Raw genomic sequence first — 20,000 nt, forward strand, 5'->3', positions numbered from 1 at the left:
AATTCCTGTCGATTTATAATTGCAGTGTTTTGATATATCATTTTTTGTCAACACAGAATCAAGTTTCATTGTTTTTAACCAACTGTTTTGGTGCTATCCATTTAGGTAAAGTACTCACCTGTTCTGCCCGTTATATAAACCTTACTTTAATTATTATAGTCTGTTAGGATTGTTTTTGCGAGAACTGGCGGTCTAAAAAACAATAGCAAATATTTTGAGTGACGTTAACTTCATTCTCTCTGCATCAGAACTACCTACTTCAAATTTCAAACATTCGGAGTTTCCAAGGGAAAAAAAAAGAAAGAAAAAGTTACTTTAAAAACTTTAGAAATAAATAATTTGTCCTCAGCATGATCCAAAAAGTGCTCCAAAGTCCTTACAGGCGTCATGTCTCGCCCTACATGTAAAGTGTTGTTGTTGGCAAGAGGCCCTAGGTGATTCCAAGCTTGAGCGTTTCTACACTGTGAGGAAAGACAAGCTTTCGGGCCAAATTTTAAATTCTTCCCCCTCCCCCTCCCCAGAACACGTCAGAATTAAGCAGTTAACGTTGCTTTAGTTTTAAGAAACAAAACTTATTCTTCTTGACGATGGCATTTACTTGATCTGACATTTTATAAGTCACAGTTAAAACCATTTTGAAACAGAATTTTTGGCATCGGGTTGGCGCCGACGCAGTACCGATTTCAGAGGATAGGTCACGTGTAGACCTGCCTTCATAACTCATAGCGAGGGAAGAAAAAAATCCCCCCAAAAAAACCCCGAAAAACCCACAAAGAGCACGGTCAAGTGGTTTAACAGGTCCCTGTGGTTGGTACTTTGTACCTGCCTACCTTTTCCCGTGCTGAGTCAATAAGCATGTTTTTCTTTCCTTTACTTCGATTTTCTTGTCGGGATTTTGGACTTTTCACAGGGTATTTAACCCCTTAGAAGCAGATATGTTTGTTGTTATTGTTGTTGTTGTTGTTGTTGTTGAGAAAGAACTTTCCAAGGACTCCGATCATAGCCATCGTTAACTTATAGCCTGACTTACAGTTTGACGTCATTCTTTAGGTATGTGCAGCGTCTATTGAGTTGTCGTTAATAGACCTCAAGGAAACAAGTGATTCCATTGGTTGAACTATTGAATACAACTCACGATTTGTTTCCTTTCGTGGCCAAAGACTTGTCTTTTGACGTCATTGTTTGGTCAGTGTCAGGCTATAAGTTTACGATGGCTGCTCTCCGATCCAAAGGCGATTGTCATACCACCAGACCACATAGCCGCACGATCCCAAACTTGGTTGAATTGTTGAAAACAACTCACTGTACACTTTTGTTTTTATGGCCTCGTATTGTCACTTATTTTTGGGCAGTGTCAGGCTATGAGTTGATGAAGGCTGTCGATCTTTCATTTCTTTTTTACCTTGAGCAAAACCATTACTTCCGGCTGACGTCTAAGTCTTTTCTCGAAATTGTCCTAAGGAAAAATTCCGTTTTCAGAAAAATAGAGAAATTTGATTTAATGCGTTCCCCTTTTAATTCATTTTGGATTTTTTCTCTCCAAATCAGCAATGCGACTTGCTCTTCATTTTAACCCGAGTCACATTTTTTGTCCGTGGTAATAATATTCAGATTAAATAATGGAAGAAATGATTATTGTTTTATTCGGTAAGACTTATCTGGAACCCCGCCCGTAAAGACTTAAAGAGAAAAGTGAAAAAAAATTTATCTGTGTATTGGTTCCAGTTCCATCATAACGTCAGTAATAGTAATCTTCATGTCGGTAACAGGAAAACAGTTCCAACTTTTTTCATTAGCAATCTATCTATATTATGTGTTATCTCTTTAATTTGATTGAAATTGCGTATCTGGTGTTATGTGTTATCGAATGGGGGTCAGTAAACCAACACGTTAGGAGATGTGTAGTTGTTTTGGTGTTTGTAGATAAGGTGAGAAATTTATTACAGATAAACAAGAGAGATCAAAACAGGCTGGAGAACGTCTTGAGTCTTTTTAAGTAACATATTACACATACAAGGATATTTCTTTGATGAACGGGAAACATTACACACCTGTTGCTGCTGTCCTGTTATGTGTGATAAATTAGAGTAACTGTTTTGGTACAAAAACTGTTGGACTGTTTATTGTTTAATTTTTATTAAAAAAACAAAAAACAAATATTGAGCAAAATTTTATTCCACGCCTTATATAAAAAAAAGAAATAAAAGAAAAAGAAAAAAAAAACAAAAACAAACTTATACGACGAGAACATTCCATTCTTAAAACTTTTCTGCCAGCCAATTTTTTCTTTAAAAAAGCTTTCAAGTTCAATTTATGAACAATTTTTTTGCCGTGTTTTTAAATTTTTAAAATTTATTTATTTATTTATCCATTGTTTTATTTACTTATTTATGTATGTATTTATTTTTGGAATAAACACATACTGTAATTATTTCATTAATTGGTCAATGAATTCTAGAAACTATAATCCATTCTGATGTATCGATGGAATTCCACCTATGAGTATGATTGACACTGATATTTGCATCTGATTGTCTGGAGTTCGAATTTGAAATGTTTGATTTGCGTCTTGTGACTTGTTCGAATCGGAAGCCTTTGATTAGAAACTATAAACAATTCTGGTGTATCGATGGAATTCCACCTATGAGTATGATTGACACTGATATTTGCATCTGATTGTCTGGAGTTCGAATTCGAAGTATTTGTTTAATGTCTTGTGATTGGTCGGTGTTCGAATTGGAAGCCTTTGATCAGAAAGTATAAACGATTCTGGTGTATCGATGGAATATTCGACCTACGAGTGTGATTGACACTGATATTTGTACGTGATTGGTTGGGGGTTCGAACTGGAAGCCTTTGATTAGCGTCTTCCTATGATCCAAGAGTTGTACACGGCCAGCCAACAGTAAAAACACTTTAAAGAAAAAGTTAGTTAAACCACAACTAAGATTAGATGTCTTTTGCTGTAAGTAAAGCTTTGACTTAAACGTATTATTTAAGTATTTATTGCATTTCTATCTATCCTTTTATTCTTCCATCGTTTTCTCCAGCGAGAAGAATGAATCGTATTGAGACTTATATAAAGTAACATCATATCTATCTCTCTATTCTCTCTCTCTCTCTCTCTCTCTCTCTCTCTCTCTCTCTTATATATATATATATATATATATATATATATATATATATATATATAATATATTGTGTCTAAATAATAAATAGATTTAAAATACAAGATGCACACTGAGCATTGTCTTCTCTGTTGAACTCTGCCTTTGGGTTCGGTGAAAATAATACATCGTGCACGTACGCATGCCGCCATAATAAGTAAGGATAGAATAGAAGGAATTAATCACACTGACACAACTTTCATTACCACAACAGTCAACTATCTTGACGATTTTATGGCCCTCAGTTTTACACGCAAAATATGTTCTTTGTTTTACTGTATCTCTGTATTGTCTTATACGAAAGGACCTTTATAATAATCACACAGTATACATAAATTAATGCCAAGAAATACACATGTTGTCTTATGTTGACTGTTTGTAAAAGGTGATTGTGAGTACGGTTATTGTATGTGGCAGAGGAGATTACAGGTAAGAAGAGGAGTCATTAGCATCGGATGCGCTAGGCTAAGAAGCTCACAACATTGCCATCCGGAAGTATAACGGACAAACTCACAAAACTCTGTGTAACCATGACCTTTTAGTCTGGATAATACAGTTAAGTGAGAATTACTCATAAACGCGGATGACAAAAAGCAATAAAACAGACCTGAGTGACGTCATCTCCGTTCTATATATTGCGTAAAACGGACAATAGCAATTGCTTTCTATCCTTTGGATAGGACGCTAGTGTATCGAAAAGTATTTTCCGCCAACTACCCAATCACTGCTGGGTGGACAGTGAGTCAGAAAATAATTCTCGACTGCACCCGGGACCGATCTTAGTCCCTTTGTGTATGAAGCCAGTGCTCTACCAACTGAGCTATGGGGACCCTCTTTTATTTCATATTATATGCATTTTTTTTAATTCGCTGTAGACTCAACATATAGATAGAATGCGCTTGGCCAAGGAACCTAAGACCTTCCGATCCGAAAACGAGTGTCACACCACTAGAACAACTAATAACTATTCAACTAATCAACACATATTCTTGCTTTGTGACATACACCGAAAAATATAATTTTTAAAAACTCTCATGCTTTCGATTATAGATAGTATGCGCTTGGCTAAGAAGTTCACAACATTGCCATCCGGAAGTATAACGGACCAACACACAAACTCTGTGTAACCATGAACTTTTATAGTCTGGTTAATACAGTTTAGTGAGAACAACTCACAAACGCGGATGGCAAAAACAATAACAAAGGCCTGAGTGACGTCATCTGCATACTATCTAAAGTATCATACTCATAGTTTTGTATTGGGGTTACCACTCCCAGACTATAAAAGTTCATGGTTACACAGAGTTTGTGTGTTGGTCCGTTATACTTCCGGATGGCAATGTTGTGAACTCCTTGGCCAAGCGCATTCTATCTATAGATCTTTGCTATTTTTTTTTTTTTTTGCCATCCGCCTTTATGAGTAATTCTCACTAAACTGTAATGACCAGACTATAAACGTTCAAGGTTTGGTACACACAGTTTTGTGTGTTGGTACGTTATACTTCCGGATGGCAATGTTATGAACTTCTTAGCCAAGCGCATACTATCTATAATCGAAAGCATGAGAGTTTTTAAAATTTCTATTTTTCGGTGTATGTCACAAAGCAAGAATATGTGTTGATTAGTTGAATAGTTATTAGTTGTTCTAGTGGTATGACACTCGTTTTCGGATCGGAAGGTCTTAGGTTCGAGCCTCCCGGCGCGTAGTTGAGTCCTCGGAAAAGCCTCTTTACTCACATTCTCTCACCGTACTCAGGTGTAAAATGAGTACCTGACCGTTAACAGCGATATCTTTGTCGGGAAAAAAAAATTGTAATATCGCCTAACAGGCGTCATGTCTCATTCTACATGTCACTTGTTGCTGTTGGTCAGGGACCCTTTGTACAGTACTGTGAGCATGTTTAGAGGCTATTGCGCTATAAAAAAGCTCGTTTGTTTATATAAAGAAAGAAAGAAAGTGGTGGTGGGGGGGGGGGGGGGTATTATTGTAAAATGAACAAATTATCACCAGTGGTTGATATCGAGATTTGGTTTAGTTTTTCCACACTCGATACGACGATACCCCAACGTACCAGAAACACTCTGTCATTGAAGCTATACTGCCGTATTGTAAAAACACGTTTAATATTTTTTTGGTCAGAAAAATCGTCCTTTATATATCCTTCGATTAAAATGACCCAGATCATAGTAAAATCTCTTAAACCATAGAACTTTCTAGTAGTCCCACGTTTGAGAGATTTTGACAAGTTGAGGGCCATTTTACTCGATCAATTCAATATTTGAGAACGAGTTTTTTTATTGGCAAAAATGATCCAAAATGTGTTTTTCCAGCGTACGACAAGGTAGATGACTAGGGTAGATGGATGGAATGAGTATATCAACGTAGATTTGGAGGGTGAGTAAAGATGAACTCCGACGAAGAAAAAATAAATATCATTTTTAAAAATTGGGCCAGAAAACTTATGCTTCAAATTTGATTGATTTCAAATGACCTTGAACTTGAACAAATATCTCAAAGCTTGCACTTCCGTGAAGACTTCGCTGAAATGTCAGTTTTGGATTCTTTATGAAATGATGATGGTTGTTTTAATGATTGGTATTTGAGGTTAAAGTTTTCTAGCCAAAATTGAAAATAAGCGTTTAATTGGAAAACGGCGGGAAAGTGAGTAGAAGAAGAAAGGTGCGTTCGTGTGTAATAAAGAAGGAAGTACAGCAGCTGGTTGGTATAGGTGTGTTGTTGCTCCTGACAGATCGGGAGGTATTTCGTACCGTCTGTTTGGAAAGTAAAATACTGCCGTTGTTTTGAAGATGGGCGAGCGATATGGAAGATGAATAAGAAGAGGAAGGAGTGTTGGAAAGGGGTATAGATATATATAGAATTATAGTAAGGGGCAGTCGTATTAGGGCTGCCAGATGGTTGCGTGGATCGCCAAAATTAGCCACACTAACAGAATTGCATTTCTATTATTTAATCAAAGAAGACAAAAACTAAATAAAAGTTATTTCTCCTAGTTTACTCGTTTTTTTGGTTTGTTTTTTTCGGCTGATGTGTTTTTCAAGGGGGTCCGAGTGGTAGTAGTGTTTGGCCACTTCTTAAGTCGAAGTTGGCCACTGAGAACTTTGGCCATCTGGCAGGTTTGAAGGGGCAGTCGATTGAGAATGAAATTGGAGAGTCGGTTGTAGTTGAAGTCTGGAACTGGGAGTTGTGGTGGAAGCTGTTGAGTGTTTCATTCATATTTACACGTTCATTCATTCATTCATTCATTCATTCATTCATTCATTCATCAATCCACGCGCTCATTCGGTTTTCAATCCATTTATTAAATAGCTGTAAAAGTGGTGGTAGTGTTTGTAGTTACAAATTGTGTTTCAGAGTAAATGATTTTTGCTATTGTAGTTTGATAGTTGTGTAGTTGTTGTGTTTCGTTTGTTGGATTGTTGATATTATTTAGTGTTGGGTTTTTGTTGGTTGTTTTTTTTTGTGATGTGTGTTGATAGTGGATATAAGAGGTAGAGTATCATTTTATTGTTATGTGTGAATTCGGGATATAGTTTGTGTTTAAGCTGTTTTCTTTTACCTATCTTTAGAAGAGGGATCTATATTCATTATATTATCGTTGTCCTCATCATTTTCACCACTACTACAGTCATCGACATCATCGTCATCGTTATCTGATCTTTATCACTATTATCATCGTCATCAAGTAATCATTATCACCACCATCGTCCCCATCACCACCACCACTACTATTGCCATCACCACCACACCCACCACCACCACACTCATCTTCGTCGTCGTCATCATCATCATCATCATCATCATCATCATCATCATCATTATCACTACTATCACAACCACCACGACAACTACCATCTCCACCACCACTACCATCCTCACCATCATCTTACTCATCTCCTTATTTTTCCACCCCTTTCTTCAACCATCTTGTTTCCACGGACAACAATCACAGTGCGTTGCTCTAATCCAACACCCATCCTATTCTTGATTGTAACCCATTTCGAATTAAACCGTGATTCACTATAACCGTGTCTCTACCACTGGAATAACACAAACCAACCCTCTGAGCGTGGACATTCTCTCCACATAGCCATCATTCCAGGAGTGTATGTACAAATAATAAGTCAACATGAGATACGCAGGTTGGTCATTTTACTATTGTATCTTTTTAAATACCAGACCTGCCAACTTCAAAATACAAAAACTCATATTTTTTTAGGAGATAGAAAAAATAGTAGTCCTTATAGGTAACTATCAACAATTTACCCTCACAATGACAAAATAAATAGCTCAAAATACTTAAAATTATGAGATTTGGCATCAATTTTCATTTTCAATAAGTTTTACTTCCTTGCTCGTGTGAAGTTGTGAAAATGGAGTCAGAATTAATTTCGTAATGCTACGAATTTTCCGTCATAGTTGGCAGGGCTGAAATGTATATTTTAATTCATATTTCTTATCGATGAGTGGTTGATTGATTTTGTGTTCAGTTGGTCCAATCAATATTAGCCAAGAGGTTCTGATTTTTACCCCCCCCCCCCAAAAAAAAAAAAAAAAACTGAGCTAGGACGAGGTGACTTTCTCAAGGCCACACGACGAAGCGGGTGTTTTAATTAGGTAACTTACGGGTACGAAGCAAAGACCGTGTCTCTGAGCCTCGCTGTCCCCTATTAAAAAAAAAAAGAAAAGAAAAAGTGGGTATTGCTCAATATGAATGCTCACATTAAAAAAAAAGAGCTTCTATATAGCTCAATATCCACTTAATGTGCTCAAAGCGCTTTACAAAGGGTAGAACGAGACATGACGCCTGTTAGGCGATACAGTATTACAATATTTCCGACAGAGACAACGCTATTGACGGCCAGGTACTCATTTTACACCTGACTACGATGAGAGAATGTGAGTAAAGAGTCTTTTCCAAGCGCTCAACTATGCACCGAGCGAGGCTTGGACTCAGGACCTTCCGATCCGAAAGCGAGTGTCATACCACACGACCACATAGCCGCACAAATTCTCAAATAGTGAAATACTCCCAAAGTCCCCTAGTTCTAATGATTTGACTTTCGTTGCCAAAGCGTGTATTGCCTCACGTTTGTCTGTCATATTATTATTATTTCACGGTTGTTGAAGCACAGTTGGCATAATAACCATACCATACCATCTGTGTGCACGTCAAAAATAACTGGTGAAAGAATTTCCCGGGTTTTCCCCGCGGAAAAAAAACCTAGAATCCAGCTGTGAAGACTCCTGCCTGCACTGCCTGTAAAAAAACAACCCCCCCCAAAAAAAAAAACAAAAACAAAAACAAAAACAAAAACAAAAAACAAAAAACAACAACCCCCCACACACACAAAAAAAAAAAACAAAAACAAAAACAAAACAAAAAAAAAACAAAAAAACTCCAAAAAATCCCCAAAACAAAACAACAACAAAAATTGTTAAATCTGAAAAGTTCACTATAGCGATACAATTTCTGTCTCCTAAAACCTTCAATTTTTAACTTTTCGAGTAAGCAGGTCAGGTTATAAGATTCGTTATTACTATTGGGTTTGTGAGATACTATCTATTGTCTCTTTTCTACTCAGATTTATCCTTGAGGAGCTACCGTGAAGATAATTATGGTCCATCTCCCATCTATGTTATAGTCTTTTGGTACATTGTTATTTTATTATATTATTGCTGTGTTGTTTATGGCGGCGGTAAAATGCAAGAAAAACATGTCGCTGACAAAAGACATTTAAATAGAATTAACCAGAAAAGATTTACTTCATAATATACCGTTGGCTTAAGATGTCCATAACTTACGCAGTAAAAACCCCCCCCCCCCCCCCTTAAAAAAAAAAGAAGAAAGAAAAGACTAAACAAAAGACACATTTGAGAATATAGGGAATGAGATTAGCGGAAGAGTAGCGTCCCTTGATTGGACGTCACGTTACAGAGAGAACGTCAATTTGGTTTTGCGCATGCGTCTCTCTCGTCCTCGCTTTCGGTGAAGTGTCTCATGCCGCATTCACCGGAAGCGAGGACGAGAGACGCATGCGCACAACCAACATGACATTCTCTCTCTAATAACTTTTCCGCCGGTGACGTCCAATCAAGGGACGCTACTCTTCCGCTAATCTCATTCCCTATATATAGAGTACCATCAACTAAATGTGCTCAAAGCGCTTTACAAGGGCTCCCTAGCCAACGGTAATACTAAACAGACGAACGTGTCAAAAAGTCAAAAATCTTACAATTCTTTGAAAATTCAAGTTCAGACTTTTGACGATTCTTATGTCATTGTAATATTATTAATGGGAATCATTGATGGCCAAGATTTTTTTTTAAAGCGTTTTGCAAGGAAACGGAAGACAATATTGGGTATTATTTATGTTACCTGTGGATATTATTTTATCTCTACTACTCTTTTACCACCGTGTTTATTTACCGTCATTTCCAGCTCACTTCCAACTGATTTCTGTTGCTACTTGCCATACTCTATATGTCTGTCTGTCTGTCTGTCTGTCTATCTGTCTGTCTTTCTATCTATCTATCTATCTATCTATCTATCTATCTATCTATCTTCATCCTGATTTCTATTTCATCTATCTATCTATCTCTACTATCTGCAGTCTTTGTTTGTCTATCTGTTTGTTTGTTATCTTTTATCTTTTCTTTATCTATCTATCTATCTATCTATCTATCTATCTATCTATCTATCTATCTATCTATCTATCTATCTATCTATCTATCTATCTATCTATCTATCTATCTATCTATCTATCTATCTTTTACTTTATCTCCCCCCCCCTTCTCTCTTTACCCCCGCCCTTACCCCCCCCCCCTCTTCTCTTTCTCTCTTTCTCTCTCAAACTCACTCCCGCTCTCACGCCCCCCCCCTCTCTCTCGCTATCTCTCTCTCTCTCTCACTCATCTTCCTCTCTCCTCTTCCTCTCCATCTTTCTCTCCTCCTTCTCATCTCTTCCCCTCCCCTTTTCTCTCCTCCCTCTTTCTCTCCCTCTCTCTCCTCTTTCCCCTTCTCTCTCTCTCTCTCTCTCTCTCTCTCTCTCTCTCTCTCTCTCCAAAATCTACCCCCAAACTTCAGATATTCGATACCAAGCATTCGAACATCTAATAATATTACAATCTGAATGACACAAGCCACTAATTAGGCTACCCCGTGTGATTCATCCACCATCCGCTGTCGCTCTCATTCAAAACGAGAAACATCACATTATAAAAGCCCCCCCCCCTCCCCCCCCCCCTCCATAAAATCCACACCCACTCTTTAATTTGGTCGTTTCAATTTGGGAACGATCGGATGATAAAATTCTTTACGTGCATTCCAAAGGTATTAGTTTATAAATCTAATTTATTTTAATAGATGAGATGCGAAAAGTTTTTCATCATCATCATCATCATCATCATCATCATCATCATCATCATCATCATCATCATCATCATCATCATCATCATCATTATCATCAATATATTATTATTATTATTATTATTATTATTATTATTATTTTATTATTGTTGTTGTTATTCATCATTACTATATAATCATCATATTATTGAATATTTATTTTTTATTATTATATAGTTTTTGTATTATAACACACACACACACACACACATGCTCCAAGCAAAAAACACCCGCACACTCTCAATTCCATTCCTCCACGTTCGTGCCATCATCATCACCCACTGCTGATAGAATATATTAAAACAGATGACAACAATATGAAAGGCAATGACGATTATTAAATTATGTTAATTGCGTTCACGTTCGCATCACGACGTAGATTTAGATAGCGAAAAAAAAAATCCATACGAAGATTCCTCTCAACTTTGTAATAGGTTTAGCAGGTTTAGCAGATCATACGTATAACGCAACACGTACCACGTATAACGTATCGATCACACGTTCATTCTTATTATACTACGTAAAAACAAGTGACGATATGCGAATATATATACGAGTCATTGGAATATTTACATTGTGACATCCAATCAAAAATCGCATATCGGTTTTATTTTTACGTTTAATGCGAATTATCACGTGACACGTCATATTATGCGATACGTAAATCGTCAATCGTGATACGTATGATCTGCTAAACCCCTCTATCACGACCTTCAATACCACGCACAGCGCACGGGTGTGTCAAAAAATGCGTGCTCAATTCAATAAAATCATATTTTGCGCCCTGTTAGATATACACGCTTAAGTGAGAATGTGTCTTTAATTAAGTGCGTATTTAAACTCTATCTCGATCCAAATGACTTCCACGTGCAATTATTAAAGTTATCACGGTTTACACTCGGAATCTGACGATATTGAATTTAACATCTAACATCATGTTGCATTTTTATCCCACTTTTAACTAACTACTTGTTATTTTGTTTCTGGATTATCTACCTGGCCGCATGAATGTATTTATGTTATATGTTTTACGGTAAATTTTCTTAAAATTTTGTTCATAAAAGTTTGAGTTTTATTATTATTTTTTGTTGTTTTTTTTTTTTGGTTGTTGTTTGATGTATTGCCTCCACACTTATTTTCCTAAGCTCATTCGATCAACATCTTTGATTTTCATTTCGTACGAGGGAATCCTGGGTGATTTGTGTGAGTTTTGAAGGTGTGTGATTCGGAGCCAGGCGTTTTGAAAACTTTAAAAGCTTTTTTGAAAGTTGGAGTGCTATTTAAAATTTTTTAAAAGCAGTTTGTAAATAGAAGTGCTATTTAAAATTTAAGAAGCTCTTTGAAAATTGAAGTGCTATTTTTAACTTAAAAAGCTTTTTTTATGGTTGGTTTATTATTGACAGTTGAAGTGCTGTTTAATATTACATCGTAAAACGATATCCTGATATTCATTTAGCGGATGTTTCGTCCCTTATAGTTTTATTAATTATTTAATTTTTTGTACGATGCTAAGGATAGGTAAAAACAAACTGATTGATTCAATAATGAGTTAATTAATTAATTAATTAATTAAGGTTATTAATCGCTTGCTTTACTGTTACATATTTTTCCCATTTTCAAGAAGATTCATTTTCTTTAAAATTGATGATTATATTTTTTTTCAAATTCCGCGAACGGTATATTATTCTGGTTCATTGACTCTCTAAGAAAATAGTGAAGTATTGCTATTATTGTTTTTGTTGTTGTTCTTGTTATTATTGTTGTTATTATTCTGGCTATTATTATTATTATTATTATATTATTATTATTATTATTATTATTATTATTATTATTATTTTATTATTATTATATTATTATTATTATTATTTATTATTATTATTATATTAATAATATTATATATAATATTATAATATATTATACATATAATAATTATTATTATTGTATTATCATTGTTATTATTACTATAATTGTTATTACTATCTCACAGACGTATACGATCGTCTTTTCTCATCCCATGATATGTATTTAGATTCGACAAGCGCGTCAATCGAGGGTAACATTTCCAAAATACTTTCAAATCTTGCGATCCCTTTTTTACTCTTCACCATGATGGGGTCTTGTAATGAAATTTTGATGTCAAAAAGGAGAAAAAAAAGAAAGAAAAAAATGTATAATATGCTTTTATAAGGATTATCATTCATACAAACGACATAATATCATGTTTATGCCTCGTAGTTTATTTACGCTATATTATAGGTGGTATGCATCTTTGTTTATCTGAGGGGGTGGGAGGGGGTCCCTGATAGCTAAGTTGGGAGAGCACTCGCTTCACACGCAAAGGGGCCGAGATCGATCCCGGGTGGCTTGTCCACCCAACGGTGATGGGTAGCTTGGTCTCGTAAAGTTCTTTGCGATGGACTAGCGTCCTATCCAAAATTTAGCTAGCAATTGCTATTGTCCGTTTCACGCTTTTGAAATCGGGATAAACTCCGGCTCCACGGTCCTTCATTTTTGTTTATCTTTATTTTCTATGACGAGAAAATGATTGAAAGAAAACAAATGACATTGATCAGATTATTAAAGAAAATGTGCTGTCCACTCCTAGTGCTGTGATTGTATCAGAAGTAATTTAAACCGTTAAATTGCGTCCTACTTTGGTAATATTGGCAGCTTGTAAAACACGGCCAACCCAGATTCTGGAAAATGACTGTACTGTAAACTTTCACGCACTTTATTGACAGTTCTCCGTGTTGGCTGACTCACAAGACATGTAGTACTAAAAATGGGACTTTTACACTGAAAATACGCAACAAACTTGTCAAAATAAATTGCCGATTAGAATGAGTATATAATTATAGATGGAAAACTTTTAAAGCTTTTGAGTTTATTTATCTATGTATTCTGTCTTTTAAATTATAGTTTAAAATATCGTGATATGTCTATTGTTTGGAGAAAGAGACGTTGCCATATTATGCCCTAGCCTTGTGTGATTCTAATGTAACCCTTCAAAGAAAGAAGAGTGCCCAATTCATCCAATATTTCCCATCTCGGTTTGATTAAGGTAAGAACAACAGCAGCAGCAACAGCAACCAACGGCCCAAGAAGCTACAACTTCAGCAACCTGCTGTTGCCGCATCACCCTCGAAAGCTCAACCTCAAAACTACTTGAATCAGCAGCAGCAGCAGCAAAAGAACTACGAGCCACAACAGCAACAGCCCAGCCCCCGTCAGGCACAGTCAACGCCAGCCTCCTACCGCCACCAACCCTACCCCTCTCCCTCAACTGCCCCTCCCCCATTACCCGTAGCTGAATCCGATCCCGTCCTGAAACCAATTCGACCCCCGACGTTTACCAACTATCCACCCTACCCCCAATCTCCTCCGTCTCCGCGTGTACACAAATCCCCGTTGTCTCCCCGAATCAAGCATAGACTCACCTCACCTCCTACATCTCCCAAACAACAACACCAACAACGACACATATACCAACAATATCAACAACAACCGCTGTCACCACCAATCCAACGACAACACCGCCAACCACCACAGCTACAATCACCACCACCACAACAACAACAGACAGACATGCCGACAAACATTGGTCACGCTCCTATGGACGATCTCGTGAACCTTTTAGAAGCAGAGCTAGAGAAACCCAGTCAACCTCCTCCAAAGGAGAGGCCGAGTAAGCAACTTTACGCTGTAGAAGATCCGACAATGCGACAAAGTCGTCCTCAGCAACGATCCCAACCACTACAGCAATACAAACCACAACCACAACAGCATCAGCCGATAGATAGTCGCAACATGCCTCAGCAATACCAGAAAAAACAACAGCAAAACACACAACCCGTATACTTAAGGAACGATGGACGCTCTCAACCTACGCGATCCAATCAACAACAAAAACAACCACCAAGACAACAACAACTACCAAGACAACAACAACCACAACAACAGCAACTACAACAAAAACAACACCCGCATAGGCAGCAACAACCCCGACAACAACCACCGCCATCGCTCCACCAACGACAACTATCACATCCACAACAGCATCCACATGCAGCACCATACGGTCCACAAGATCCTAGATCTCCACCTCTTAGACAACCTCCACCGTCCATGTACCGTAGACAATACAGTGACCCTTCCCAACAACCCCAGAATCCTTACCACACCACCCATTCCTCCCCATCATCCCGGTCCTCTTACCATCCAAACCCTTTCCTCACCCTTCAAAGAGGATCCCCCACCCCTTCCTTACCCGGTGACGTCTTGCGACAAAAGCAGCCATCCCCGACTCCTTCAATCTCTTCCACCGGAAGTGAATACGTCCTCGGTGGCAGTAGAGGTGGGCGTGGCAAGTCACGTGGTATGAACATGTTTCTGAAGCAGCAAGAACGATTGGCTGCCATGGGGGCTGACGTACAAGGTACACAATGGCAACCTCTGATCCACCTGATTTCGAGTGATTCCTTCTTGTGGTTGATTTGCGATTTCGATTTGTTTTTGCTCCCCGTTGGATAGAAAAAAAATGCATCGTTTAACAATCAGATTTCACTCTTTAACTTATTGTAATAACTTAAACTTTCGTCAAATATTGAAACCTTTTATTGGACTGTTACTGAACATTTGCAGTGATGGGCCCATGGGGTCTCTTGCAAATACAAGCCATTGAAGATTGAAGATTGAGTCGAACACGATCCGTGATCCGTGAATATATTTTATGATTTACATAAACAAACGACACTTATAGTTATAGACATATGACCTGCAGCCCATACTTTTGGGAGTTAATTTAGCTGATTTTAAATATTTCTTGTTGTTAAACGATGCATAATGTAGATAACGGTTGTATTTCCAATGCAGTATAACTCATCGCCTGCGTAGTTGACGTCAATTTCCCCTTGTGAACTAATTCGACCCTCGTATGATTATTTACAGCATGACAATGATGGTGTGTTGATACAGAAAATCTAAAATATCCTGATGAAGAAAAGACCCCCTATCTCAAAACTGCTCTCCATGTGTGTGCGCGCGTGAGTGTGTCTGTGTGTGTGTGTGTGTGTATGTGTGTCTGTGTGAGAGGCAGAGAGAGAGAGAGAGAGAGAGAGAGAGAGAGAGAGAGAGAGAGAGAGAGAGAGAGAGAGATCATCATCATCTCTAACTTCTGACCAGTCTTTAATTGCAAATCTTTTGCATTCATTATGATTCTAATAGAATGATCTTTGGAAAATCCATTTGATGACTAGTCATTGACACTTTATTATGTTTCGCAATGGATGACGATCCTGAACAAACACTACCTCAGTCAACTGAATGTTGCTCACATTATTATTTTAATTATGTTATACAAAGTTTCACAAAGTTGATTTCTGCAATTCAGTATTATATGATAATTTATATAGATATTCAAAAGAATGTAATGTAATTCCTCAGGAGCTGTCGGTTTTCTGTGTTGTCTATTGATGTTGCCTGTGTCTTAAATCATTGTCTCTAAACAAAAATAAAAAAAAGATTATTCTAACACTTAATCACAAAGATGAATTAATTAATTATAATTAATGGATCATCATGTTTGTTGTTCAGGATGCTTTTAATTCATTTGCCAAAATATTTTATGTTATTTATTTATTTATTTTTGTTTGTTTTGTTTTACTCTTATTTCAATTTTAAAAAATATTTTGCCTTCATGCGTTACTTAGCTTTCCACACACACAACTGAGATGTGTTAGCGTCATGGAGCTACACGACCTCTCCACGTATTTAAGGTGTAAAGTAAACAAACCTCTCCCGTGTCTTAACTGTGTTTCAAACCAGACAATGGCTCACTTTGTTGGTGCCGATAACCTCATTAGGAACTAATTTTATCTGTGTTGTTTCAAACTGTAGCTTTTTTTTTTTTTTTGCTAGTTCTGATTTCTGTTCTTTCATTTTCATCTTCTCTAGGTATCGTCTGTAGACATTTAAGAAATTTGCGTTATTTTAGAGTTGCGTGCGTTTTTCTTCCAAACATTTAAAGTTCATTTTTTATGACGTTTTAGTCCACTTTGTACAATGTTTGTGGTTGTTTTCTGTTTTTCTTTTTTTTTCTTTCTTTTGTTTCTTTCTTTTACGTTTTTTAAATTTTGCCTTTGGCAGTAACATCTTTCAATATCAATCACTAACTGCTAAATAAGTAACTATATTTATATTATTGTGATTTGTTGTCGTCTGTTTAAATTGTTCATTTGTTGTAAAACAAGACAATACTAATACACTACTAATGATGCACGTTACGTTGTTATACGGTTGTGTGATATTTAACATTCGTAGAATCAACGATAAACGGATAAAAATAGATGGATACACAGATACATAATACACATCACTTCACAATTCAATACACAGGGGCCATACACACAAACATACTTACATTTGATTTAGATATTTTGTAAATACACTTCGTTAAGAACTTATCATATTATTACATGAAGTTAAATGAAAAATCCGAAGACATTTGAATATCGTTTTGTAATAAAAACAACCATGGTCTTATGTCCCAGAAGAATAGAACTGCGCATGATCGGAATAATCATTACCTCTTCAACTAAAGTATTTCTGGTTTAAAGACCAATCCGATTACTTCTTCTCTTCAATATGCCAATATCTTTCATCAGCCCACCCCCCCTCTCTTTCTCTCTCTCTCTCTCTCTCTCTCTCTCTCTCTCTCTCTCTCTCTCTCTTCTCTCTATAATTTGAAACATGTTTGTGTGAATTAAGTTTGTGTGTTCTCTTGTGTTTTGACATTTTATCCCGCATTGAGTTTGGCTTTCACTTATTATTTGACATAGTCTTCTCATGTTTCCCATTCTCCCACTCGCTTCGAGGTTGTCTATCTCCCGATCTATGCTATTAGTGATGAGAACATTTATGATAAAAAAAAACGATCTAGAAATAATATGGCAAATAATCTGACTTATACTTTCCGTACCAGATGTCGTCTACATCGCTTTGATTTTTCAATAATTGAATAGGGTTCAACAGTCGTGACGTCTATTTCCTCGTAATGACGCATGGCAACTGGTTCTAAACTATCGGAACAATGGCGGACGCCATTATCTCCATCATCGCCCTTATAAAATACTTCTCCGACGAGCATAAAAGTGTATCCAGAGGAGAAAAACATTCTAAACTGATCATGTTTTGACTTTTATACATTCTGATCACATGGGATGTGAAAAAGTTCTAGCAAGCATGAAGAATAAAAAGTACCGATTTTCTTTGTTTAGAACCAACTGCTGTTTGCTGGGCGGACGTGACATCAGACTATTGAATCCTAGCGTGGATATTGAGTCTTATTATATAATGATTGTAGGTTACTGTCTTATTCTTATTGTGAAATTCTTAACCAAAATCTACAATTGAACATTTTGTATAAATGACTATGGGAATACACTATTTAAATTCATGTATTTACTTTAGTACATTTAACATACGGTGTTCTTTGGAGTGACATTATGCCTCTCGCTTCTTTTATAATTATACAAGACATTTTCAAATTCAAACTTTTAAATATATTATATGAATAATGCTGGTAAATGGGTGGTTTGTACAATCACCCTGCTGAACGGTAGATAGGAATGACGGGTGTGAGTGCTGTGGTTTGGTTTGAATCCCCTTTTTTAAAAAAAAGCTGGGATATGTGCAGAGTGTTCTATCTTAGTTATTTATCCATATTATTGGAGTTATCTCTCTTTTCCCGCCAATATTCTTTTCATGCCCGTATTTATCGATTGTTATTTCATCATGCATTTCCATTTATTCCCCATTTAATTCTCCTGATATTCATTGACTGACAGAAAATAATCTGAGAGATCGATCCGGACACCAACCACCGCCTTCTTTTGCTTGTGGAGGAAGAGAAGGTGGCGGAGGAGGAAGGAACAACACATCTTCCAACGTACCTCCTCATTCGAGTGGAAGTTATCGCGCACAGCAACAACAACAACTACAACAACCGCAAAACTTCCGGCCCACTTCATCCGCTCCTACCACGCCCCTCTCTCCAACTAACCGAGAACATTACGCCGACTTCAACAACAGCAGAAACAGCGGACATGATCCGTACTCCAGGGCGACGGACGCTAGACAACCCGATGGCTGGAATCCCCTGAAACGGAATCCAAATTTGGACGTCAAGAGTCCAAGGCGTTACCCGATCGCCGTCCAACACGACAACGTCCCGCCATCGACTCGGTCCGATGCTGTAGACATCCCAATCGGTCGCAGAACCACTCGGCGCCATAGCGAGGAACCTGACTCGACCAGATCTTACTCTGGTCCCTATACTGCAGCCTTCGCCTCGGCCTCGCCGTCCTCCAATAATAACGATAATTATTGGCGCCAGAATCACGATTATCCAGGCAGTGCGCCTAAACTTTCGTCTTCGTGGCAAAACCAGCCCGGGCCTCACTTCCTTCACGATAACAGTAGCCATCATCAACAACACCGACATCCTCCGACGAATACTGGAAGGGAATGGGGTCCCGGTACCTACGCCACTCTACCCACTAAAGGAAGCAGCGGCGGCAACAAAAGCCGAGCAGCTTTCCACGACACTTTCGATCAGCCCGATTTTGATTACAACAGAAGTGGCCCCGGTGGAGGTGGTAGACCTTCGACCTCTGCCTCTTCTGTTCACGGACAACAGCCCTACTCCACCCTTCCAACCATCAAACCGTTGAAGTCAAGCACGACAGTGTCAAACTTCTCAAGTCCAGGAACCGGAAGGGATTACTCAGGATTTTCCGACGACGGATACGGGGATAGAAATAATTCAAATATAAAATTAAGTCAAAGTTATGATTTTGGACAACAAAAAGATTTAGAACACACGTTAGACGATTATAACAATTACAACATCAATAAATCCAATTTTTCCAAACCTTTATGGGCTAATACAGACTTTGGAAGTCAGCCAAGTTCATCTTTTGGTAGTTCTCTAGAGGATGTTCATTCTCCTCACTCAGACAACGCCGTGTCCAGTTCAGATTCCAGAGACACGATCATTGCAAAGGATGAAAAAGATGACGACTCGAGTACGATGATATCCTCCACCGAATCCCTTCCTATCGATTTCCCCATGCAAAGTAAGAACATGAAACCTGGACAATTCCAACCACACAGAGCTCCTGGCGGACCGCCTCAAGTGGCCCCCAAGCCCACACGGGCTGCTGGCAACAAGATGATTCCAATCGCAGTCGTCCACGAAAATCAGCCCGGAAGTGGAGCCGGTCATGGAGCATCTAAGACTCTCCCAAGAGGTAAAATGAAAACCCACACCACAATTCCAAAGAATGAATGCGCCACTTGCACCACCTAACCTGAGGCCTGAATTTCTATGTTGTCTTCGCTCCAACCC

At 37.7% G+C, this 20,000-nt stretch overlaps 1 protein-coding gene across 44 annotated transcripts in view; it reads left to right on the forward strand.

Annotated features, from left to right (window-relative positions):
• The window catches only part of LOC144973405 (uncharacterized), a 265,478-nt gene that overhangs the window by 120,097 nt on the left and 125,381 nt on the right, over positions 1-20,000 (forward strand). For 35 of the 44 annotated variants that reach the window (XM_078915810.1, XM_078915814.1, XM_078915815.1 and 32 more), the window contains 2 exons: positions 13,656-15,029; positions 18,439-19,902. In XM_078915810.1, the coding sequence (XP_078771936.1) occupies positions 13,656-15,029; positions 18,439-19,902 (2,838 nt within the window). Of the gene's footprint in view, positions 1-6,322; positions 6,392-7,138; positions 7,329-13,655; positions 15,030-18,438; positions 19,903-20,000 lie in introns of those variants that run through there. The other 9 variants (XM_078915824.1, XM_078915821.1, XM_078915828.1 and 6 more) reach the window with 7 other exon arrangements.

Source organism: Berghia stephanieae, chromosome 5 (assembly GCF_034508935.2).
Source record: "Berghia stephanieae isolate SIO BIC M18660-M18661 chromosome 5, UCSD_Bste_1.3, whole genome shotgun sequence".
In the NCBI taxonomy this organism is placed as follows: Eukaryota; Metazoa; Mollusca; class Gastropoda; order Nudibranchia; family Aeolidiidae; genus Berghia; species Berghia stephanieae.